Source organism: Aythya marila (genome assembly GCF_965140915.1).
Source record: "Aythya marila genome assembly, chromosome: 8".
In the NCBI taxonomy this organism is placed as follows: Eukaryota; Metazoa; Chordata; class Aves; order Anseriformes; family Anatidae; genus Aythya; species Aythya marila.
Genome location: NC_139049.1, coordinates 1,694,982 through 1,721,673, shown reverse-complemented (window position 1 = coordinate 1,721,673; position 26,692 = coordinate 1,694,982). Strand labels below are relative to the sequence as shown.

Here is a 26,692-nt window from a genome sequence, read left to right as displayed (position 1 = left end):
GTTCATCCTTATCGCTGTGTTCTTACTATTGCTCCATCTCCGGTCTTGGTATGTTCCTTCTGAATTCACCAATTTCCTTTTAAAATACAACACTAAAGATCGCTTTAGTAGGACGTATCAAATACTTGACCATTTTTCTATTTATCCACTTATCTCTCCTGCTCCCATGACAAACTGCTTTTCTTCACCTTCAAGACCACATTTGAATTATTTGTCATCTTTCATGTTAAATGACAATTTTAACATTCATTTTTATATACCATAATGAAAGATCTTTCAGAATTACTTTGTAATCTCACTCAAAATAACTGTCATGCATAAAAAAAACATAGAATATTCCTCTTCAAGGAAAAGAGGAAAGAAAATTCCTCAAGTTTTTGTTGTGAACAATGATTTGACAAGTAGTTTGCTATGATGTTTATTTCACATTTCTGACCAGCAATGTGCCATTATTTCTTTGCTGTCTCATTTATTTATCTGATGCCTACATTTTTTTGAACAGTCTCTAAACAGAGTTCACCTACCTAAATACCACAGTAATACAAATAATATATAATGGAAAAATATCAAATCTGGTACATAAGGAAACGGCTCTAAATCAGTGACCACAACATAGCTGAATTACATATATTTACACACATGCATACATAAAATGATCAAGTCGTACTAAAATGAAATCATTATGTACAGCAACATTTGTATTTTTTGTTAAGAAACTCCATTACCACATACAGCAAAATTCACACAAAGGGCGTGAAAGGCATTTGTACTACTCTAGCCATAGCTTCAGCAGCACCATTGCAGCATTTTCCAGTACATGACATTTTTCACAGAGCATCCCTCAAGTACAGCTCAAACACTAGTTAGTGTCTATGCGCAGGGCAAATGTCTCTAGGACAGTAACAGGCAAGTCAGAGATAGAGGAATGATGGATGGGAGGAAGCCACCAAGTATGTATTTCACAAGAATACAGAATCAAAACTCATTCTTCTCTCTCAGAAAATACACACATTTAATGTTTGTCTTTAATTCTAAGAAAAAAGCAATTCCAAAAATACAAACTGAACATCAGAGTCAAGTCAACCATCATAATAAAATGAAACAATGACATTCACAATAGTTAAGTCTATGGACAGCTTAAGTTTGACAAATATTCCCCTTCCCCTCTCCCCCAGCTAAAGTCCCCAAGTACATTCCAATATTTATCCTCAAATGAAACTTTACTGAAAATACTGCTGGTGTTCAGTTAGAATTAAAGGACTTGAATTAAGTGAAATAATAAGACAGATACAGATGGTGTAAGTAAGGTTACAAAGGCTTTACATTTTGCATTATCCCAAGATATAAACATTCAAAAAATTAACATGAAGTTGCTGTGTTATCAAAATATTGCAGCTACAGGCAAGGCAACATTAAATTAATAGCTGAGGGTGTGAGGAAAAAAAAACATTTTAGTGAAGGTAAACAGATGTGGCAATTTTTAATTAGCAATTTTTTATAAAGCTAATATTACCCAGCCAGCCATAACCCAAGCACAGGATAAAAACCTTTCTCTGCTTCCTTTGGCTATAAGGTGACAGGGGAAAAAACAGATCACCTTTTCAAGATGTTCAAGATGAGCAGAAAAAGAATCAAATAATCAAGTAATGGAATAAATAAGCACTAACTCAGGCAGTACATTTTAAACCACACTGTCATTTGTTACATAATTTTATTTTGGTGGTAAACTGTAATCATAGAAGAAAAGATGCCTTATGTACTACAGTGAATAACCACCAAAGTAAAAATATTCTTCTGTTTACTCTTTGGCTAACCCCCCCCGCCTTCAAAGTAGCAAAGAAAAAACATTTAATACTGGCAAGAGACTGACTTTTTTTTTTTAAACAAGTAAAATAAACTTATCAATTTAAAACTCAGTACATTTTACAAAAACAAAAGAGGTAATGTTGTAATAAAACCAGTAATGTTACTTCAAATGGCAACATACTGTTTGTTGACCCTGTGCAATAACACACTTTGTTCATACTACCTTTATCAAAACAAGACTGTGAACTACAGGTATTTAGGAATCTTGTGTGCGTTTCCTGTCAACTTAGTTTATAACTGGGACACAAAAGTTACAATCAAGGTGCCACAATAACTTTAAAAATGTTATTTCTAGTAGTTAAAATCCTGCATTGGTTTTAATAGTTAAGTCACATGAAAAATAATGGAATATATTACCTAGGGCATATGAACATCAATGACTGCACCCATTGCCAGAACACGCTGCACTGGTTTGACACTTTTCCTTAGTACACAGAAAGCAACAGCACCCAATAAGCCTGAGAAGAAATGCTGCTGTGTAAATACTGGCAACTATTCCTGAAAAAAGAATTATGGGATGTATACTCAGAAGCTGACCAATCCCATAATTTGTATTGCATAGGTCACAATCACACATATATATACACACACAAGGGAGTGTGTGCATATATACATATGTATATACACACACGCGCACACACACACACACACAAAAGAATATATTAAGAAGACAATGAAGTCTGGTCACAGAGCAATTTACAGGCTCAATATATTTTTTTTCCTTTTTTTTTTTTTACACTTTGTTTGAAAGAAAACTTCAGTATTTTACAGTCTTCAGTAGGCATTATATACACTGCACTTATGAAATCTAGAAAGTATTGAAATAGAAATACATTTCTGCAAACATTTGGGTAAGAAAACAAACCAAAATTTTTCAAAGATTTGTGCTATCTACATAATATTTTCTCTAAATCACAATAACTGTATCCATGGAATGTTCTCTAGAAAATGTCTTTTTTTTTTTTTTTTAAACACCATGCACATTTTTAAGCAATTGTAACCCAAAATATCCCAACCTAAAACAATCTAACAATGTTCAGATTAAAAAATTTAAGTTTCAGATCAGATTTTAAAAAGATAAGTCTTTATCACAAGAGCTGTAATGATAACAATTACATGTTAAGGCTAAATTGGTTTTTTGTTTTGTTTTTAGAAACATTTAAAGACACGCTTCTCTCGTGGCTCTGCGTTATGAACTGTACTTACAGATGACAGTGCAGTGAACATAATGTTCAGTCCTACAGTCAGGATGCAGTTGCTCCTTCCCACTCCACAAGATACTGCACCTTTCCATCAAGTGTCACCCGACGAGCCAACACACGGTATTTTTCACCACAAGCTATTCTACCTGCTGCACCAAAATAACTAGTAATTGAGTTCTTTAGATGATTGAGCTGTAACTCCTGATCTGCTAAGTTATTAAGTATCTCTGTATTGAGTTCATCATACTGGTAATCTTCCTTGCTCTCATCATCTTTTACAATCTCTGAATTTTGAGTCTGGAGTGCTTTTCGTGGAAAGCGACCTCTTCTTCTCAAATGTGGTATTGCAGCAGGCCAAGTTCTTCCTGTACGAGTCCTTTTTCTCGAGTCAGATAAACTATTAAAAAAATACGCCAGCATTAACTCTAAGAAAAAAACATTCAAAATGTATCTTTTATCATCAGTTATTCCCACACAACTCAAATCACAACTTTTGCTCTATTATTTCAGTGATAATAGTAGTTGTTACCTATAGGTAATGATGACTAGTTAGGAGATGACATGGCACTTGCCAAATTTACATAAGAAAATTTGTACAAATTTAACCAATGATACTAGCTTATGCCTGGTTATGGTAAGAAAGTATTTCGATACAGATGAATCCCAAATGAAAACAAATTTCTTCACAGGAATCTGCCCCAAATGTGCTTAGATTTGTAAATTAAAAATACAGCTTTCTCACACAGGTATCACATTCAATTACAAAACAAAGCTGTACTGTAAGAGTTTGTGACTTGATGGCCATAAGTAGAAGAAGGAATGTATGCATACTTTTTTTCCCAAGCTGAATATATCTCAGCAAATTAAAACTTTGACATGTGAACAAAGAATTGAAAAATCTATTCTACATGACTATTTCTTATAGTACACATTTGACATTCCAAAGATTTGTTGTATTTGGCCAGGAAAATATGTATATTGAAAACTCACAGATTTGTATCTGGTAATGAAAACAGGAGCTTCTGGCATTATCCAAGAATAAACCATCATCCAAATATTAATTATCCAAGATATAAAACCTTATGTAAAAACCTACATCTAGAATTTCCATATTCTAAAACAAGTCCTAAATTAAACAGTATGCTTACTTTGATGTTCAAGTCTGTTACGTAACATCATGAGGAAAAAAGGGCATCTTTTTAACATAACAAAGAATGGAATAAACTGCAAAAATACAAGACAGTGACTTAAGTCCTTAGGTAATTGTTTCAGCGTTCTGTAAGGCAGAAGAGTTTTTGAAGACAGATTATTTGTAGCAATAATGCACACAAAGATCCCTGCGAAAGGACTCAATAGCATGAACCAGAAAGACAGGAGAAAATATGTAGACTGAGGATCCATCCACCAAATACACAGACTGAGGAATAATGTACCACAAGAGAGTAAAATTCAGTACCAATTTATTGTCATAAATGTGGGTCACAGCTATTTATGCAGACTGTGCCAAAAATACTTCATGCTCTATTAGACTGTAAAAAATAGCAGCATACTTACTGTTCTTTAACATGAATACAGAAACCTACCAAAACAAAAGCTGCTAAAATTAATCTGGGTTACATATCGGTTCTTTTCTGACCATTATTATAAAATTAAGCTCAGAAAGTGTTTGTGGAGTTGACTTCTTTTCTGTAAAAGTAATTTAAGTATGCATTTTACATTAACAAAGAACAGCAGTTAGTACAAAAAAAGACCTGTGTTGTGAAGAAAGTTTTCTTTTGTCTTATTTCTTTAGATTCCCCCAGCCAATTTATAGCTCTGCATCTCAGTAGCTCATTATACCAAATCCCAGTGAATTTCCACTTCCTTAGTGTTAGGTCCTTAGTCCTTCTCCAACCAGTTCCAGAGTATCCTTATCTCTATTTCACATCATTACACAACATTTTTCAATCTCCCACCTTATCTTCTAGCTTTGCTTTACCAAAACTTCAATTAAAGACAAGACAGAAAAGAAGAGCCACGCAGCACTGGAAGTGTCTAGAGTACAGATGATTAGAAAATTGCCTGCCTTACTACAAACATGTTGCTATTCTGGGTTTCTCTCATCCAAGTGGGCATCTTCTTGAAGCTTGTTAAAATGCAATCTCTTTGAAACTACCTGTCTTGGATTTAGTCAAAGTTAGCCAGAAGGTTCAAAACTCACTGAAAGTATAACACAACCTTGCTCTTCAAGAAACCAGACTTAGAACATTAAACATCATGCTTTGGCAAGATACCTCTTGTACTATTTCTACAACTTCTGTTTATTAAAGGTGAACTACTGCTGAACTGTTTGCTTTCTGTTCCCCTGAACATTCCTCTGAAGATTTCCTTCTGAAAGTCTTTTAAAAATGAATATATTAAATCTCTCAATCGTTATAGCAGATAGAGTAATTGTACAATTACCTATAATGTCTGGAAATGCTAGATGAGGTAGTTTCTTTCATACTGGCAGCACCTGTGGATTCTACATCTGAGGTATTGGATGAATGTGCAGCTCCATCAGATTTCCTGGTATGCAAGATAAGGGTTGCCATGTAATGAAAGTAATGTAATGTTATATTAAAAACTCAGCTGACATTTCAGAAGCAAACAAACAAATGGCATGTTGTTAAAATAGCTTTACAGAGTTTTTTTTTGTTTTGTTTTGTTTTTAAATTTACCCAACAGAGCAGGGTAATTCCAAGGCTGGGTTCTCTATCACTGGAACTGGTTCGTTATCCTAAGGAGAAAAACAAAGTATTTCAGATCAAGTTTGAATTGCTCATCAGTTTTGTTTTAGGGTAAATGGGGAGGGATATCATGATTTAGATTAACTGGTTATATTTTTCGTCAAAAATTATAATCCAGTTACAGCAAAAGAAAAGAAATATATCCAAAACCTTACCAGAGGAGACGACTCTGGAGTTTTGTGAATCATTTTTCTTGTATAGGGACCAGGTGGACGACCTACTGATTTTTTTTTCCCCTTTCTTTCTATACCATTACTTAATTCCCTAGAAGAAAATTTATATTTTGTTCTGTATTATTGAAGATAGTTTTCAGTGAATAAATGTTTTCCTTTGACAATGAATAAACATTGTGCTAAATAAGCTTTTGGTGAACCAAAATTGTCATGTAAAAGCCACACATTTTGTCTCTAGAATAACACAATGGATACAAGATCCTTCTGGTGACATTACGGATTCCCTAATGTTGAAGAGGAATGGACACATGTTAAATGTCATTTACTCATATGATCACACTTGGTAAAAGAGATGTACTAATGTAAGATATAGCTTCACATCATACTTTCTGTTTAAAAATACAGTTAATATCATTGCATAAACACACCAGAAAGGCAAGAGATATGTCTCCCCAGTGGCAGCAAAGATGGGATACTTTGTATTGTTCTTACTGCTAAATACCAAGTTTTTTCAGAAGGATCATAATGGAAAACCAATAAGCTTGAAGACATTGTTCTCATAATCACCTTAAAGGAAAATATACAGCTAGATCAATTTAAAACTTAAAATATTTGCAAAGTGTACAAATAGCTGTCCACCTTTACAGTTATTTAAATAAATGTTCATTAAACAATGAAAAGGACTTTTTTATAGGTACCAAAATATACTGCAAATAATTCCAGTTTACCATAACATTGCTAAAACCTTTGGATTATTTTACCTCACATCAGGAATTGGTTTAGATGATTTTCTGCCTTTAATTTTGAACTCATGAGAAGTTCCTTCCGGTTCTTTCTCAGCCTTTAAAGCAGCATTTGGTGGCACAGGAGGAACACGAATTCTCAAGCCAAACAAATGCTTCTTTTTCTTTATTTCCTTTCCAGACATAAACCTAGATGATTTTAAGTTAATTGTTAGAATTCTGACTACAAGGAAAACAATATGCAAATACATATAGATGGTCAGGCAAAACAAATCGATGGTAAAATTATAATACTCATCCTAATGCTATTTTATTCACCCTCTTCCTCTAATGCAATCCTCAGTCTGAAATACAGAATGAGAATTCGGAAGAGGATGGAAATTAAAAATTTTCTCATAATCTGGGTTCCACTCAAATAGGACTGGGATGTTATAGAAACAGTATTCAAAATGTCAGTATTATCCACAGCCACAGCAATTATCAGGTTGACTGAGCAAAGGAAACTGGAAATTACAAACAATAAAACTGCAAACGTTTAGAACAAAAAATACCAACAACTTACATGGTCTTGTAATCATTTAATGCCTCCAGTACATGCTCATATCTTTCAGATTTCGGTGTATCTGCCAGCTGTGAAGTATTAAGAAATCATTTAACCTGACGAATTCTTCAATAATAGAAAGATTCCGGTTACTTTGAGTCACTAAAACTATAGATTTGGATTTGAAGTACATTTATAAGTTATTACTTGTGGAAACTGCCTAACCCCAAAAGGGTATTAGGCCATTACCTCATACATTCTGCAGTTCACTTCCATAGAATTTATATTAGAATTAGGCCCAGGCCAAATAATTTAACTTTTACTTTTAAGAATTACAAGAAAAACTTCTCTTAGAAGTATTTTAGTATACTCAAATAATATAATACTAGTCTGCCCTCCCAAGGCTGCTAACAAGAGTTCCTCAGTAGCATTAAGTATGTCCAAACGAAGTGAGATTGCAAGCAGAGTACAACTACATTGGCACAAAAACTTAATTATTTTATTGTTGATTATTTTAACCAAAATCCTGCTACTGGACCTAATTCCCATTTTTTGCCTGCACTGGTGACTATAAAGCAGACATAACATTTATGTAATAGAGTCTACAGTATTATTTTTTGTATTTAGACAGCTATTTTTTAAAGTAGCTGTGAAACTACCATATTTTCAGCTGTCATGCCAGAATGCTCCAGAATTTATATCCAATTGGATCTGCAGTTAATCTATCTTCGATTATAGAGCTGATGATGAACAGTTGATAAAGTTTCACTCTCAGTATGGATACTGCAGAGAAGACTGTACAACACCTGCAGCCCAAAAAAAGCCCTCACACACTTTCTAAAGAATAAAATGGTGACCAGACAGAAGAGCTAGCACGTTTAACCCATTGAGCACTTCTAAAAGCTAAATATAAACTCAAAAACCCACAACAATCTTTTAATATAATTTAGGGCAAGATTCACAGTCATTCTAGTTGACTACCAAAGTTAGGAGAGAAATTTGACTGATTTTTCACAAAGTAACAACTGCTTTTAGGCATCTTTAACATATGCAGTTAGTACAATCCACTGCTTTCCACAGGTCTTGCAACTCTGCAACACTTAGCTATAGAAAATAGCAATATTTTTATTGTATCATAGGTAGTAACATGATAAAAATACTGACTTCAGAGCTCTCACAATTCCACCAATTAATTCTAGCTTATCAATAATAAAAAGCTTTATCTCTTATTCAGCTCTAACCAGCTAGAGAAGTATGTCATTTTTGTAATTTTCTTAGCTTGTCATTCTTAGAAAACTCTTACCATTAGTACCATATATGTTATTCTTTCTGCAACTAGTTTTTGCTCAATAAAGAAACCAGATTAACAAAAAAACTTGCCTCAAATTTTTCAGGATATGATTTTTCCCAACTTCATGAAAGATATTTAGAAGTTTATCAGAATAAACAGTCTTGAAGATTTCTTTACAGCTTTTACACAATTACTCAAAATCTATTCCATCAAAAAATGTAGCCAGGTGACTGAAGTTTCAATGAAGGTATAGAAGCATTGGTTAAGGAATTAAAAGTACCACTTAGAGAGGTGAGTTTTCTAATTCTCAGTCTCCCCTCCCCTAAGATAACTGTTTAGTGAGTCAAATGGATGGAAAAGATTGAAGTCTGGCAGATGAATTGACCACTCGTGCTTGGATGAGGGAGGGAAGACTAAATGTTTCTTTATAATAATTTGTCAGATTTTACACCTAAGAGACTCTGATGTCTTCATACTAAATATACTCTGCATTCAGTTCTATATTTTCTACATTTTCTGGTCTGCGCGCATGAAAATATCAAAGAACTACGAGACAGTTACAAAAGAAAAGCAAAACATGTATGCCACAGAATAAACAGTTGAGTATAAAAAATAAAGCTGCCATGCAAACAACAAACTAATAGTTCAGTGGGTCACTTTAGAAATTCCATTGCTCAGAAAAACATACACTACTCAAACATGCAATTTTTGCAAAGAAATTGAAGATGATCTTCTCATCATTTGAATTACCAGATTTTATGGTAATAATAGATTTAATAAGCTCCATAAAGCAGTTCATAGGTCCCTAAACTCCCACTGACCTTCAGGACTCAGGAGTGAGGGGGAAAAAATATAGTATTCCAACTACTTACCTCACCAGGATGCAATCTATCCCAGTTTTCATTAATGTATGCCATGAGTTCAAGCTCCGAGTCAAAGTATTTCTTCTTATGAATAACACTTAGGTTGTAAAGGCATAGATGTGCTATATCTACCCTAGAATTCAGAAATATTTGAATCAAAATCAACACAAAAAGTTTTACCCAATTGCTTTTCTTTGAAATAATTTAGGATAAAAGATGAGCACAATATAGTTAGACAAACACAAAGCGTAACTTAAAACACTCAGTCCAGGAAACAACATTATGAAATCTCCTACCCTTTTTCTTCCCAATGTGACTGCTTCAGCTTTGAATTGTACTTTCATTTCTGCCTCACCTCATTTTCATGATGCTCTTTTAACTCCAAAACTGGTTTAAACCACATTACATTTAAATAATTCTAAATTTATACAAGTATTATCACGAATTAACATTTAACAAGGTCATTTCCATCTTATATTTGATAGCATATATACCCATTAAACTGGGTATATATTAATTAATTTCTAATTATTTCTAATACAAGCTACAGTTAAAAGACTTCAAACTACAACTATATATTACATCTCATCAAGGAAACTACTATAAAATGTGTCAAGATGCTTACTATTGTACTCTGTACCTTTGGCTCATCTAACAACAAGACTCTAAACCTGCAAAAAGGACTTTTGTTCAGGTATCTCAAACTTCACATACAGAAACAAGTATTTATTTTCAAATTTACTGAAAAATTCCAGGAATAAATCCTAAGTGAATGCAATTGCAAATATGTGCGTGCATTTATGAATACACTTTGAAAAGAAAACTGTCCCAGTTCATACAAGAACAACTCAGGAAACAACTCAAGACAGCAAGTGAATTTCCTTTTTTTTTTTTAATGAGACAAAAAAAAACCAAAAACCAAAAAAAACACACCATGTACACAACTCACCTTTCGGGTTTGTTTTAAACTTTCACTTACCATCTTAAGGGCAAACGCTTGAGGTATTCTGGTCCAGAACTGCAAACTGAGCAAATGAACGTATAAAACCTAAAAACATATACAAATGTACATATATGTGTGACTAGGTGGTAGGTGTCTGTATAGAAGCACACACACAAAAAATATTTTAACATCTTACTTATTATGAGCTACCACCTCATCATTCCTGACAAGACTCTTCACTTGTTTTTTTGTTTTTTTTTGTTTTTTTTTTTTTAAAAGGACAGATTGGGGAAAAATGAAAAGCAAGCAGTCTAGAAACCCAGCCATACAGCATTTGATAGTCCTTTCATCCACCACCATCAGCTTCTAAGATGTACCCTGTCTTCTACCTGATACAGCTATCTCTACTTCGTAGATTTTATGCTCCATGTCTTCAAACTTAGCTTCCTCAACCTGTGACTATATTGGTAAAGATGTTCCTCACTGTCCCCATTCCATTCAATCAAATGAGAAGCCTGTGCACAAGTGTAAGCATGTGTTTAAAGGAGCACTTCCTAGGTCTTAATTTGGTTCCTTCACACAAACATTTCAGTACAACTGAGGGGTAGAAGAAAATATAATGAGATGCTCCTCAATTACTTTCTCAAATTCTCTCTTTTATCTGCTCCAACTACTCTAAATTCCTTTTAAAACAAAAGCACAGACAAGTGTCCTTTCTCGTTTCCTTTGCTCTCCACTCATCACACATCAACAGAGGATGTAACGAGTTGTCATCTAATTATCCCTCCTGTTCCTCCAGTTCCCCTGTATGAGCTGGAAAAGAGCTGGTGTTACCCAGGCAAGCTGGATGGAGACAGGAGCACTGATGTGTTACAGACAATGGAACAAGGGAAACAATCAGAAAAATGTTTTGTTTACCCCATTCCACTAATGGTATATTTTCACACTGTTTCTAGGTCTTTCCTACAGCCAACACGTATGTCTTCTCTGCCTCCTTTTTTTTCCTTTTTAAAAAGAGATGACAAAGAGCATTTTTTTGGCACCTGAACACATCTTCTATTTTCTATAATCTTCTAGGTTAAACTCACCACAATGCTTTTGGAAAATACTGATGTATTACAGATGCCTTAATAAAAGCTCACCTATGACATACTCCCTCCACATTTTAAATAAAGACAACCATAAAGTACAGTTCAAGTTTCTTACCTGTCACCAAAAAGCATGGGCTTTTGGAGGCACTGCACGCAAGCCTCATGGAACCACTGCTTACATTTGCAGCACTGCAACATCTTTAAATACCAGCTTCACCAACAGAAAGAAAAACAAGACATGTTAAATGTAACAAAGAACCATTTCAATTTAAATTAAATAGCAATGGATCTTCTGACCCAAACTTTCGCTATTTATAAGAGTCACCCGTGTTACTGAAATACAGATATGAACATTTTAGTAACACAATTTCACAATGAACCATTACTAGAAAAGTATGACTAGAAGAGAACTAAATAATAATTAAAAAAAATAGTAAAAGTATTATTTTTTAAAAATATATAATTGCATTTCCTCTGACCTTTTAAATCTTGATTATAAGAATTAAAGAAATCCATTTAACATTTAAATGCCTTCTCACATACTAGATTAGCTTCCTTGTCATTTTCTAAAGCAACAACAGTCGCATACATCACAAACATTTGTTCTGAGGGTTCAACTATTTGAATCCTCAAACTGAGCCTCAGTTTAGGCTTTTTTTTTTTTTTTTGACCTTTTTCTACCTTCTCCCTTGAGAAAAAGAACCATGCAAATTTGAAAGTTACTTTTTTGTAAGTCTGCAAAATTCTCAAAGTTCTGCTATGTGAGTATAAACTCAAGATCAATCATAGAATGGCTTGGGTTGGAAGGGATGTTAAAGATCCCCTAGTTCCAACACCAAAAGCTTTACTTCTTTGTGGGACTCTTACTTGCCTTGACTTCAAATCTTCAGTGCTACTTTACTCATTCACTAACCCATGCAGACACCACAGTATTCATTTCTATCTACTTAGATCTCCTCATTCCTTGGAAATGGAAGAACCAAGGAAGGACTCTATAATGCCGTTAAGAGAAAAAAGAGCCAGCTGCTTATGGTAATAGCTGCAATACAGGACATCATGTTGAAGTAGAATCAGACAGGATCCTACCTCATAGTATCCTACATTGTGTTAATTCTGACCCTGATGTAAGGGAACAACTCAACATAACTTTATTCATATGAACACAGACAGCGTAGCACCTGTGCAAATCTAGACAATAAGAGCAACAAAATACTCCTTTTTTCAGTGTGTCACTGTTTATACATATGCAAACTTAGGTTATGTTTTATAAGCTTGTCTTTCAAAAAATATCCAGAGAACTTCACAATAAATACAGCTGTTTATTCTAACTGTATTTAATAAAACTGACGTCCAGATACATTTACATTTCTGACTAATGACAGGTGTGTTAACATCAAAAAACGCTGTCTACAACTGCAAGATCAGGAGTGATCTGCAGTTGATGCATCTGACCTCCATCATACAGCAATAGCAACGCAACAAAATCGTATTACTGTTTGTTGTAGAAGGGGCTTGTTTTATATGATGTCACATGACAAAATTGAAACAAATTGAATGGGAAGATGAAAGACATTAATAATGTATTTCCCAGAAGATATTTTTAAAATAACAGTATGAGTGATTAAAAATTCCACTCCACATCAACTTTAATAGCTATATATAACAGAAACAGCCAATGTAACACGTCTACAGGATCAGGGTCAACGTTTGCAGCTTTATTATGGAGAAAAGTTCTTGCATAGTTATCTGTTTACTTACTCTCCAGGTCCTCCACAATAGCAGTAGCACTGCTGGACATTAGTTTTATGGCCTGCGTCCCACTCAAGGTCTGTTGCATTATATGGTAATGTTTGTTTCATGACTTGCAGTGCTTTGGCATTTGGTCCTTTCTTAAGCGCACCACCTCGCTGAGCCAAAATAAATACACTAGTTTACAAAAGTAATCATACATTCCAGAAACTTTCAAATCCTTTAATTTGAAAGTTACAAAAGTTTGTCTATAATCAAATACAGTGCTTTCACCCATCCTTATGCTTTAATATACCAGCATATTTTCAAAAAATGAAATGAAAAAGGAATGTCACCTATTTCTAAAATAAAGATTAATTCCCAAAATACAAAACTTTTTCATCCAGATGAAAGTTAAAAAGAGAAGTTGCTGAAAAAATGCTGTATTATTTGCTGGTTTCAAATTCAAACAAGTTATGCGAGCAATCCGGGAATATTAAGAAGTTTTTTCTAGGAACGTACCTTTGTTGTTGTTGCAAAAACACACTGTCGACAGAGCCATTTATCATCTGAATCAATCACACTGGAATCAATATTTGGTGTGTGACACAGCTGATGATAACCTATATTAAGTGCGATTAACCAAGGTAAAAAAAGGCAAAAGAAAAATAACTATATATAATTTTAATCCAACTATAATGCATTATCCTTTGCCAAGTGCCAAAACTCTGACCAAAAAACAGTAACATTCAAAATGGTCCTTTAAATTTTCTCTAAAATTTAAATTTTCTTTAAATTTAAATTTTAAGTAAAAAAGTAGCTTTACTTACAGAAGAGGTGTTAGTTACTTTAGCATGTATTATAATTATTCACGGAATTTTTAATAGCCTCTAAGAGCTGTAATATCAGTTGAGCAATCATTGATAGCCATGTAAATATACTCCTTCATGAAACAAATGTCTTTTAAAATGCAGGAAATAGGAAAAAAATCTAGTTACCTTGCCCACATTTATCACATATAACCATTTCATTCGGTGCTTCTGAATACTCTTCCTGACATATTGTACAGACCATTTCCCCACTTTCAGTGGCTCCTAGAAAAAGACAAAGGTATGATTTTTCTCCCCCAGACTACATCTGCAGTTGGAACCATCACCACGTACATCTTTTTTTGGTAATGAGTTACAGATCCATGAATTGTAGAAACAGATTGCTACTGAGACAAACTCCCTAGCAAAAAATAAATTCACACATTTTGAACAGACCTTAAGTATCTGCATCACTTATCATAGGCTGCAGATAGATTAGGCTATATATTGCCTATTGACTATGTATTATCATAGAATCATAGAATCATAGAATATCCTGAGTTGGAAGGGACCCTTAAGGATCATCAAGTCCAACTCTTGACACCGCACAGGTCTACCCAAAAGTTCAGACCATGTGCCTAAGTTCACTGTCCAATCTCTTCTTAAATTCAGACAGAATTCAGAACCATATTCTATGGTTCCTCAATATAAACAACAAAAATTAAGTATTTGAATAAAGAATATAAAAGTAGACTGAAAAATTTGCATCGACAAATCCTATCTGGACAATTGACAGATGTGTTTTGTGTTCAAAGCAGTTTGCATCTTCCTATAAATACTATACACACAGTTCAGTGCATGTCTTTTTAATAGATCTGCCCAAAGTGCTTTAAATTTTAAATTTACAACACACTTAGGAAACATGTTATTACTTATAAATATCTGCAAGCAAACAAAAGCACACAAGAACGGTAGAGGTTAAGAGAAGTGTTTTCTTTTAGACTGGAAAAAAAAGTTCATCTTGCTTAAATTACACCACATATCAGGGTAAAAATCTGGAATAAAATACAAGCTATTTAATCTACATGTTATCATACTCATGAACTAACGTTTGACTGTTACTATAAATGACTCAAAGATCGTAACTTAGTGCCATATAAAAAAATCAAAATCTTCTCAGAAATAAAACATTTGCTATTATGAATGCAAAGCTTTTCCTCTCAGCAAAGTGTTTAAATATCAACAATCAGCAGGAGCAAGATCAGCTGTCCATTACTATTTCATCATCATGTAAAAATAACTGATTTTCAGATGATCAGATGAAACTTGCTGAAATTCTCATCCACGCTTTACTAGCATTAGATTATTAAAGCACCTGCTAGTCGCAAAATATCTGAAAAACCAAAGTTAATATAAAACAGACATCTCACTTGATAATTGAACATTGCTTTACAGTACTTGAATACCCCCATACTTTCTTATGTGAAAGAGTATGGTGTTATTTTTAAGCATGAAAAATCCATTCAAATGCAGGATCTTCCAGTCTTTGGTTTCTTTCTGCATTACACTGTTTCATCTGAAAACAACAGGAAGTCAAACTCTGTATAAATGAGGTCCTGGAGTTTTCTGTTAAGACAGAATTATACTCTATTTCCATCCAAATAAACACAAATGTGATTATTTTTAGAAGTGTTCTACCCTTCCTGCACATAGTTATGGGAAAACAAACAAACAAAAAAAGTAACTTCAATGAAAAGAGTTTTTGAAAAGAGGTGAGGCTTTTTGTTTGTTTTTTAATTTGCTTAATTCACGATCCTGGGTCACATTAAAACTATGTTGCTCTTTAGGAAACAAGCATACAATACAATCATTTTAACAGATATAATATAATCTAAACAAAATACCAAACAATGACTACTTCACTGAAGTCCTTGCCTGTTTGTATGTCCTTCCAGAGAACCCAGGATTTGGAACTGTCTTCAAATATAATGAAGCAGTTCTGTTTCAGTTTATTTATCTGAAAAACATGAATACAGTGGAAACCATGAGTAAAAGGACCAAGTAGAAGAATATATTTAATCTTAAGTAAGTGAAACAATAATGCTTATTTAACCAACATATACTGTAAGACTCTATTGAAGTTAAACAACTGTTTACCTTTTTGATAGTTCCAAGATAAAACAAGCCATCTGACCATCTAGCTAGGACATCCTGACCTTCTTCAAATTTACACAGTGGCTTTTTAGCTTTCTGCCCATCACGTAACGACAGCTTGGTCAAGGATGCTGAGGTCTTATGGCTTCGATGTAAAGGAGACCGCTTATGGACCAGTGAATTACCCACCGCTGTAGAGTCTCTGAAAGAAGAAAAGCAAGAGAAAATGTAAACAAAACTATAGTAAAGTAAGAAAGCTGTTATTTTAGATATTGATGATATACCAATACAATTCACTTAGCTACCTCCAGAACTTCAGTTACCTAAGAAGCTGGTCATATTTTCAGACCCTGCAACTACAAGACTCCACAAATTTGAAAGGGTTAAGTTTTATATAAAAGAAGAATCTTCTATGACAGTAATATAGATAGGGACGGAGACACTCAACTTTTCTGCTGAATCTCTTCATAAGGGTACCAGAAGCATCAGAGAACGCATCAAAACAATCAGAGGATTGCTTCTGCAAATACTTATCACTGTAGACACTGTCAGAGTTCTAGAATTCCAAGGAAATTCCAAGGGTCCTAAGACAATTCTACTACCCCAGTACTGAGAGTATCAGTCTGCAGTTAATGTGGTGTACAGCAGTTAGCTACTCAGGGTAGTAAGATATGACGTATGGAGGAACAGGAGGTTGAGCATTATGCTAACTCAAGGTCCAAGTTAACTCAGATACACTCCATACTGTAACATGTTTTGCCACTAAACATAGCTGTAGAGGTTTCCAGCACAGGAATGGCTTCTACATGTTATATTTCTAATGTAAAACAGTTTACTTTTACGTTAGAATAAGAAAGGAAAAGTGTGAGGTCTTTTCGCCTTTTTTCACACATAAAATCCAACTTACACAATTATTAGAATTGCCATTTCTTTTTCCCCCTTCATGATTCCACAATATAAGTTCTGCTGCTTCTCAAATGAAAGCTATTTAATATTAGCACTGCTTTTCCGAAGTCCTGCTGCACCAAAAGCGGAGCAGCCAGCAGGTCAAGGGAGGTGACTGTTTCCTTCTGCTCTGCTCTTGCAAGGCCCCACTTGGAGTGCTGTGTGCAGGTCTGGGATCCCCAGCTCAGCACAAGGAGGATACGGAGCTGTTAGAGCAGGTCCAGAGAAAGCCACAAAGATGATCAGAGAGCTGGAGCACCTCTCCTATTGGGACAGGCTGAGAAAGCCGGGGATGTTCAGCCTGGAGAAGGCTTGACCTTATTGCAGCTTTCAGGGGGCTTATTAATAAAAAAGATGAAGAACAACTCTTTGCTCAGGCAGATAATGACAGGTCAAAGGGGAACGACATTAAACTAAAAGAGGGGAGATTCAGATTAGTGGTTGAGGGAAATTTTTACTATGAGGGTGGTGAGGCACTAGAAGAGGCTGCACCGAGAAGCTGCAGATGCTCCATCCCTGGAGGTGTTCAAGGCCAGGCTGGATGGGGCCCTGGGCAACCTGATCTAGTAGGAGGTGATCCTGCCCACAGCAAGGGGTTGCAATTATAAGGAACCTTAAAGACCATCTAACCCAAGTCATTCTAGGATATGATTCTATGATACTACAGCCTCTGACAAAGACACCGGGATGCAGGCAGCATTCAAAATGTAAGTTTATAACAAGAGAACTGCTGTACCTGAGCCTGTTAGCCTGGGTCATTTTGCTTCTTAATCAGAACATTTGCAGTCTTTTCCCCCATCATTGCAGTGCCATCAGACATTGCATAAAAATTTTCAAATTATTAGAAACTCCACATTCTCATTCTAACTGCAGTCAGTCCAGAGCTTACTGTTTCTCTTCCCACTGTGTGTTTTCTTTGCATTGGATTTCACTTGCCATTTCATTACCCAGCTACTCAGTAGCTTGAAGTTCTTCTGTTTGGCCAGCCACCTTCTGCATTATTCCAAATAAACTTGTATCCTCAAAGTACTTCATTATTTGAACTCACCATCTTCTGTACATCACTGCAAGATTTTATCCCTTCTCTTGTGCATTAGCTTTAATTTTTGGAAAAGCCTTTGAAATATGCCATCAGCCCTTAACACTTGTTGCTGGCCACCTTCTGTTCTCTCCTTTGTATCTGTACAAGCATTTACATACCCAAGTACCAAACAGGGTTTGAAACCAGCCAGTAACCTGAGGATGAGAATTAAAATTTCAATTCCCCCAACTCCTCTGATTACATAAATGCCCAAGCTGGCATAAAGCAAGCAATGTTCGAAGGCTAGGCAAGGTTAGTTCAAACCAACCTAGAAATAGCTGTGAAACTATAACCTGTTTTTTTTGGTTTTTTTTTTGAAAGGATTCATCATTAGGAAGTATCAAAGTATTCTGATACTACAAGTTATATCATCTCATCTATAAGCTTGATTTAGCTTATTAAACAGGTCAATAAAATGCAGTGGGTATTCTAAATCACCCAAAGCAAATTGACTAGTCTGGTGTACCCTGACACAGTTTAACGCGTATATTGACAGAACAACTCTTCTAGACATTCAAAGGTTTTCTTTCCAGCTTTTTATTCAGTTTGATTTATAGGACTAGAGAAAGTGGCTGAAAAGTAGTAACAGTGTCTCTTCTATAACAGCACATGACAAGGGTCTGAAAGATCTTGGACACAGTAAGCAAAAAGACAGTCGAGTCATTTATTATATATAATCTAGTACACATTTCCAATTAAAAAAAGCAAATCAACAAGCAAAATACTTTGAGTTTTACAAAAGAAATGATCACGTGCTTGTGAAGACTTCCTTAGTACAGAAAAATTTGTCCCAATAATTCCAAAGTATAACTTAACTAACTTAAGTGCCTACTGCATCATTTCCTAGTACAGAGCACTTCTACAAGGAGCCTATACATGGCCTCACACAACAGCCTAAGCTCACAGTAGATGCTTCAAACACCAAAGAATCCTGACTCCATGAAGGTCTGAGCCAATAGAGCAGACACCTCTCCCCTGTCCACGCTGCCCGCTCCTATGGGAGACGATGCTGCTGAAGTGATGACCGAACAGCTCCATAAGTAGCTCCTGCCGAGGCAGTTTCGGGTGTAACTTGATGTGTAGACAGAAAACAGGGTTAGTTGGAAAACAAGCAGACAGCTGCCATCAAGCTTCGCAGTTGCTTTCCGCAGGAATCAGAAATTCCTTCTCAGTGAAACTTGTCCTCAGTGTTTTACTGGAGATCAAGTGGAAACAGCCACTGTTTTAACTGGTTGATTTTAATTACCAAACCCTTACCAGAAAGTTACACTAACCATTACAATCAATTTATAGGACATTAAATGAAAATGCAAGTTGCATTAATTCCTTGCCATTTTGAAACTGATCTAAGTGTTCCACACTTCTAAGGAACTTCCTTTCAGGTCTTCCCTAATGCTACCTCCATAGCATCTTCCCACCAATTTATAGGATTACCAACAAAATTAGTAACATTTAAGTAACAATTTACTCACCATCTTGATTTCCCTTCTAGCACTTCTCACTGCAGAATATTCGATGTCTTACTTCTCTCTCTCCCCAAAAAAATACATCTAATATAAAAACTTTACCTAATTTAACTTGCACAACTGATCTATGTTGCATGTAATACAGAATGTCCAACTTAAGCATTATATCTTTTTATCTTTTATTCAATACTGTTTATATGCTGTGGTTCTACTCTTATTCAAGCACTTGAAGTCCAAAGAAAGTACTTACATACCCATGTAATTCTTCAGTAGTAGGGGAATTCAGTCTGCATGTTGAAATATGCTTCAAAATAGGAAATGCCCTTTGACCATTCCTTCATAAGGTAATCTCATCAAGTACTGAGAACACTCATTTTTTTTCACCTCAGGGTCTTGACCATAACCCTAGATATTCTCAAGGGCAGAAGCCCTTCTACTCATCTACATAATGAATTAAGTTACAGTAACACGCTACAGTAGGAGGAGGTCATTGTCATTCTTTGTCAACTGGAATGGCAAATTTCCTCAGAAAGTAAGCTACCTAAATCTGGGTCAGTATGTGGACTGAACCATGACAACCTATTCATAGCATTGTATCTACTAAAATCGAAATTAGAACTTGCCAGGTATCTTCACTGGAGGTTAGAAAGTCTGAATGTTCACACAGTGCCTCTGACTCCCATTTCTCCCCAAAAGCCCTATAAGAAGACTTAGGGAAGCCAGGCAGAAAAGATGGGAAGAGGATGGCAGCATTCACCCTCTCAGTTCCAAATGTCCTGTTTCCAAGTACCAGTGTAGGTCACTCATACTGCTGTACTTCTTCAGTTTCAACAGCTGCTCTGAAGCACTGCTGTTAGGAAGAACTCTGCCATCATTTCTCCTGGCAGCTCAGTTTGCTTGCTAGTTTCACAGAATAGTTTGTCAGCAAAACAGAGCAAAGGCAAACAAGCAGCTTGGGACAGGAACTCCCTCAGCTGGCACTGCCAGAGCATACCACTAAGCACAGAGCATCTCGCTGACAGCCCAGGCAATTTCAAGAAGCTTGTTTCAGAAGGACTGCGTGATTCACAAATACTTCACCAGTTACAGGTGATCATTACCCAATGAGCCCATGTTTTGAAAAACAATTCAAAAACATTGTTAGCAATTAAGCATCCAAAACATTAACAGGAACTTTAAATTCACTGAGAACTTATAGGAGGAGGACCTGGAAATAATTTGTTTATTCCCAGTATACACAACCCACACTGCAGGGAAGCCAAGCTTGGATAGTCCAGCAGGTTTAGAAGGACCTCAGTCTAGAAACGGCACACATTCTTAATATTTACTTGTATACACACACTGCATCCTATTGAGACAACTCATAGGTCCCAAAGCTGCCTCAGAACTGGAAGAGGTGACATCACACAAGTTCATTCACTAGACCTTCCTCTCTTATAATAACTAGAGATAATTTTATGTTCTGATCAGAAGTAACTTCACCCTTTCAGTTTCAATCGTTGTATCTAGAATTAGATGAAATGTATGCTTCCATTAACCTTTAAAAAACCAAAACACACCCTCAGCTATGAATAAGGGTTGTAAAATGCCAGCAGTCTGTTCTGCTCTTTAACACAGGACAGTCAGCATCTCATGGGGACCAAAGTGGGGGGGGGAGCTAACAAAGACTGGGAACACACCAAGCAGGACAGTTCCGTGTGACTGATCCAACACAGCAGCTTGCTCCCCTCCCACCAGCTCTGGGATAACAGGCTGACTTCTCCATAAGCTTCCTATCCATTTTCTCCCCCCTTATTGTGGATTACTTTTCTGATACATTAAACGAGTTCAAGCACCTCGCAAAGGTGACCAGACAGGTGAACAGCAGGTAAGCAGCAAGAGCTCACAGCCAGAGGGTGGCAGAAAAAGGGAATTAATCTCTTCTGGAAGTCACAGTCTTAGCTCATTTACCCAACACTGCGCAATCAAGTCCAAATCCATTCTTCCAATGCAGCTGCTAGCTTGCAACTGCATTTTTCTTCTCCCTTCCTTGCACCATCTCTCCTACTTATCAGATCTAACACTGAACAATATTAGAATAATAGAATGGCTCCATCTGGAAGGGACCTTGAAGATGATCTAGTTCCAACCCAAAATACTGGCTCACTGTGGCAGCAATACCCCTTTCCCCAAACAAAAAGATTCTGCTGGGCCATGAGCGAAGGTAGACATAGTAGGATACTTCCCACGCTTGCCCCAAATCCAAACTTAAAATCAGTTTGATCCAAAAAACCTAGGAAGTTCACTTTGCTTGTGATAGTGGCAAATTTGTTGCAGTAGGCACTGTTCCACACTGCTCTACACACTATGGTATTAGGAAGTTGCTATACTTATAAGCAGAAGCTCCAACACATATCTAAGCACAGTCTGTCCTTTTGTACTGATTCATGGAGCTACTTCCAATGTGCTGTCACAGAACATCTACAAGGTGTGCTTTTAGCACCTTACTTCCACACTACTTTATGTTGTAGTATGATGAAAAGCCTAAGCCACATCACTAAAGTGCAGGAAAAAAGGATAATCAAAATCAAACCTAGGCATACCTCAACCTAGAAAAATAAATAGCAATGGTTGTGGGAAAAGAAATACATTCTCAAAGTTGTTCCACTAAACCAAGTGAGGCTAAGCAACCTGTGGTTCCTGTGTTGACGTTTTGGCCTGTCCTGAAGATGGGTTTAACATTTGCTATCTCTAGTCATCGCTGACTATCCTTGTTCTCCACTACCTCAGATGACAAAAAGCAGCCCAACAAGAACATCAGTTACTTGCGTGCTCCTGAAGGCAGCCCACCTGGTCCCACGGTTCCATACGAGTCAAGTTCACATTCTTATTTAAACATGCGCAGCAAGCCCATTGGAAGCCCACTCCAGCAAGCCATGCTAAACAAATCCTTTGAGGGAGGGGAGGTTAAAGTATCATTTAAAGCATGAAGACTTCAGCATGAAGGTTTCAGGGCAACCACTTGCTAGATGAGCTGCTCCATAGTAGCAAGATGAGAATTTTTAACTTGTTTACTTCCCAGCACTACTTGGGCATAACATAATAGTATTCATCATCATCAGAAGTGATTTCCATGCAATACATCACTTACATTGCTATCCCAATAGGGTGGCTGTGTTTTTTTAATCATTTAAAAAAAAAAGACTTGCCATCATTTTGGCTGTGATTTTCACTCCAAATTACTCTGTATGGTTACACACTTTAAATAATTTTGTACTAATGACAGAACATCTTTTCACTAGTATTTTCTCTTAAGTATTTCTGTCCTTTCAAAAATATATCCATCACATTACATGATAGAAGTACTAAATTTCACCTTTCTCCAAAAAAGTGGTACTAAAAACTAAGAGGCAGAAGCCAATTCAGCTGATTAGCAGTTAAGTCCATGAACTGAGCACTAGGAAGAAGCTTGGCCAGAAGACTGAAGGGAAATGACTGTTCCCTTCTACTCAGAACTCTGAGCATGAAGGATATCACATTTGGGGTTTCCAAGTGCAAAGTAAGATACAAAACTAGCATGTGGTCGCCATAGGGCTACCAAGATGGTCAAAGACTGGAGCACTTGGCCTGTGAGAAAAGGCTGAAGGAGCTGGACTTATTTGGCCTGCAGAAGAAATGGCTTCAGAGAGACGTAACAGCAGTCTATGGGAGGATTAGCAAGATGGAATTAGTCTCTTCACAGTAGCACAAGGCGGAAAGACAGGCCTTCATGTAGTGGAAGTGTAAGAAACTTCCACTGTAAGTGGAAGAAAGATGTTCTGATGAACATAGGGGAGAAATTTTCCCCCGTAAAGACAGTTTAACAGTGAAACAGAGGCCTAGGGAAGTCGTGCAGCCTCCATCACTGAAGGCTTTCAAGGGCTGACTGAGTAGGTCCTTGAACAACCTGTTCTGGTGGCTGAAGATGCACTGAGCAGAACTGGGGACTTCCCCAAATCATCTTCTGATCTTATGAAGTATGACTCTCCTTAACAGGACCAATTCGTAACAGGAAAAGGAAGAATGCATTTATCCCAGCAGCCACATAGCTCTGTAACAACACAAACATTTCTGATTTTGGTTTTATTTGATCAAGTCATCCTTCAAGAAATAACTGGAGGTATTTTAATTGTGTTTGACATGTAAAGTTAAAGTATTAGTCCTTAAGTCTTCATTAAGGAAGAACAGATTTCCCTGCATACAGTAGTACCTAGGGAGGTTGGATGGGGTAGCCGTGTACCACCCCATTTGTTTGGGACTGATCATGTGTTTATACACAAGAAGAGGCAGAAGGTAGCATTAAGGAGAGAAGAGTATCAGGTTCTCAAATCAGATCTTCCCTTAAACATATACTTAACACGCCCTTGAACATAACAACTGCCTTTTGGGTTTCCACAGTATCCAAATACAGCATGCCCAGCAACACACCTAAGGGAGTATAGAATGGGCAGGCACCCAGGCTGTAGAGATTACAGACAACATGCTGACTTGCACTGGAGGAAAAAAAAAAAAAAAAATCACAGGTGATCAAAACTCATTAAGATAGATTTATTTTGAATTTATTACCATGCAGCACTCATAAGAGCCAGTTCTTATAAGAAACCTTTCAGATATAAGTCTAACTAAAACATAAAAAATAAAGTATTATCTCCAGGTATTTTAGTTAGTGAACAAAATATGTCCAGACTCAACAGGAACACTCATCACTAGTTAACATCTCTCATAGAAAATCAAGCCTTTCAGACTTCACTCAACAATAGAGATTCTACCTTCTAGGAAAAAGCCATCAGCCTAAAAGGTAGGTTGTTTAAGGTGCAAATTAAACTAGTTTCAGTACTTCCACTAACAGGTATCACCTTGCCCAAAGACCCTCCAGCAATACCTGTGGTTTTATAATAATTCTCCTATTGTGCTTTACTCAAAGACACACATCCCCTCCATTTCCTGCAAGGAAGGTCTGTAAAGAAGGTGAAACCAACTGCAGCAAGCTCAGAGGCAGTCACACAAGAAGTGCTGTCAAATCACAAGCCAAGTAGAATTCATTCTGGCTTTCACTTACTTGGTTCTTCCATCCAAACTTCTTCCTCTACTCCCCATGTTAGTTGCGCAAAACGTGGTTTAAAGCAACTGTAAGTGTCTCAGGTACTATCTTTATTCACACCTACCTCCAGGAAATACAGATGCCCACTGCTTAATAGCAAAATGAACTGCAGCTACTTGTTACAGTAAGTCTTCTCATACTTCACCTGATCCCCTAATGCAGTGACGAACTAGGGTTTCTGAGTTCAGTCTTGATACTAACTAGCCACGTGTATCACCTTCAGCCAGTTGGAATATATACACACACCTCAACTGCTAACCAACTACACCAAGCCAACATTTACCAACTACACCAAGCCAATTCGTCCTGGAGTAGATATGTGGTTTCTCGGAGTTGTCTTTCATATAACTGACAAAATGTGGGTTAACTGCAGAACGCATGACTGCTAAACTCTCACTGTAATGCGCGTTTCACTAGCTTGTAGCTCCTTGCAAAGAGCCATGCTTCTCTCTCACTACTTCATTATTATCTTTCTTACATTTTATTTTCAATCTTTGTACCCCCTTGTACTCTTTTCCCTTAAAAAGAAACTAGATGTATTAGCCTATTTCCTAATACTATTGTAACTATGCTTTTTCTTTTCTTCCAAGAGATTTGTAATTTGAGCTCTCAGAAGAGGGACAAACATTAGGTTGTTAGCTTTTAGCAACCTGATCACAGACAACAAAAATCAGGGAACCTGTTTTCTTACTACTCCATGCTTTTGCAAGCTTAATTACAAGACACTTATCACGCTCCCTTACACTGTAAAGCACAAAAAAAAAAAAAAAAAAAAAAAAAAAACACAACATGCAATCGTCCATCGCTGTGTGCGGCCTTTCCGAGCCAGGAGCTGGGCCCAAGCGCCAGAGCCGCAGGGGCCGAGCAGGGCGTTTTGCTGCCTGCCCGCGGGCCCTTCCTGCAGCCCGCGGCCTCCTCCTGCTCGCAGCGCCCCGGGGCCGCCCGGAGCGCCCAGCACCGAGCCGCATTGTTCCGCCCGGCTGCCAGGAGCACCGGCCCTGCCTCCCCGCGGCGGACACGCGTTGCCCGGCGGCTCCCGAGGCAGCGCCCCGCAGAGCACGCCGCCGGCCGTGCTGCTGACACAGCCGGGGCTGAGGCACCGAGCGAGCGGCCAGCACCGCCGCCGCCTCTTTTGTGTCGCTGCCTCCGCACGTGAGCGCACGGAGCCATTTCGGGCAATGCCCACGGACCGAGGGCGAGGGAAAAAAAAAATACAGAGACGGGGCGCAGCCGGTGCGAGGCCCCCGCCCGCCGCCCCCCTCCCTTTGTTGCGGCCCCGCGGACCCCCCCGGGCCCCCCCAGCCCTCGGGGCGGGGATGGGGGCGCTGCGGGGCCCGGGCTGCCGCCCCCTTCCCTTCCCGTCCCTTCCTCCGCTTCCTTCCCTCCCCCGCCGCCCCTCCTTCCTCCTCCCCCCTCACCTCATTCGGTCCCCCCAGTGGTGCCAACCGCCTCATGCAGGGAAATCGCCGAGCGCGGCAGCGGCCTCCCCCCGGCGGCCCGGGCCCCTCGGTGCGCGGCGGGACCCCCCGAGCGGCGGCGCCGCGGGCAGGGCAGGGCAGGGCAGGGCTCGGCTCAGAGCCGCCTCAGGGCCAGCCCGGCCGCGGCGCAGCCCCTCGCCATTTTTGTTTCCCGCGGAGGAGCCGCTGGTGCATTGTGGGAGCACAAAGGGCCGCCGCCCCGCCCCGCCCCGCCCGCGCCGCCAGGCAGCTCCTCGGCCGGGGGGCGGGGCGGCGCGGCGGCGGAGGAACACAGGTGGCGGCGAGCCGCTGCCCCTCGCGGAACAAAGGCGGACTACTTTAGGCGTGCGCGCCGCGCCGCGGATCCGTGCGCTCGGTGCGGCGCCGGGGCGGGCCGCGCGCCGCCCTCCCCTGGCGGCCGCCGCCCATTGTTCGCGGCGCACCTGGGGGCT

At 38.0% G+C, this 26,692-nt stretch overlaps 1 protein-coding gene across 4 annotated transcripts; it reads right to left on the bottom strand.

Annotated features, from left to right (window-relative positions):
- Positions 1–439: 439 nt before the first annotated feature.
- MTF2 (metal response element binding transcription factor 2) lies at positions 440–26,421 on the bottom strand. 4 transcript variants are annotated; one of them, XR_014318040.1, is made up of 16 exons: positions 26,202–26,421; positions 16,176–16,374; positions 15,954–16,035; positions 14,208–14,303; positions 13,732–13,832; positions 13,240–13,388; positions 11,597–11,692; positions 10,427–10,495; positions 9,457–9,580; positions 7,315–7,382; positions 6,771–6,941; positions 5,992–6,100; positions 5,768–5,826; positions 5,511–5,615; positions 4,217–4,292; positions 3,326–3,465 (listed from the first exon to the last, which is right to left on the bottom strand). XR_014318040.1 is itself a non-coding variant. In XM_082766313.1 (15 exons), exons 1-15 carry the CDS (start codon positions 26,204–26,206, stop codon positions 3,111–3,113), a joined length of 1,788 nt encoding a protein of 595 aa, XP_082622439.1. In that variant the 5' UTR covers positions 26,207–26,421; the 3' UTR covers positions 440–3,110. The 4 variants fall into 4 exon arrangements, 2 of the variants coding, with proteins under 2 accessions (XP_082622439.1, XP_082622440.1); XM_082766313.1 differs by lacking the exon at positions 4,217–4,292 and having other exon boundaries at positions 440–3,465; XR_014318039.1 differs by having other exon boundaries at positions 4,217–5,615.
- Between the last annotated feature and the right edge of the window lie 271 nt (positions 26,422–26,692).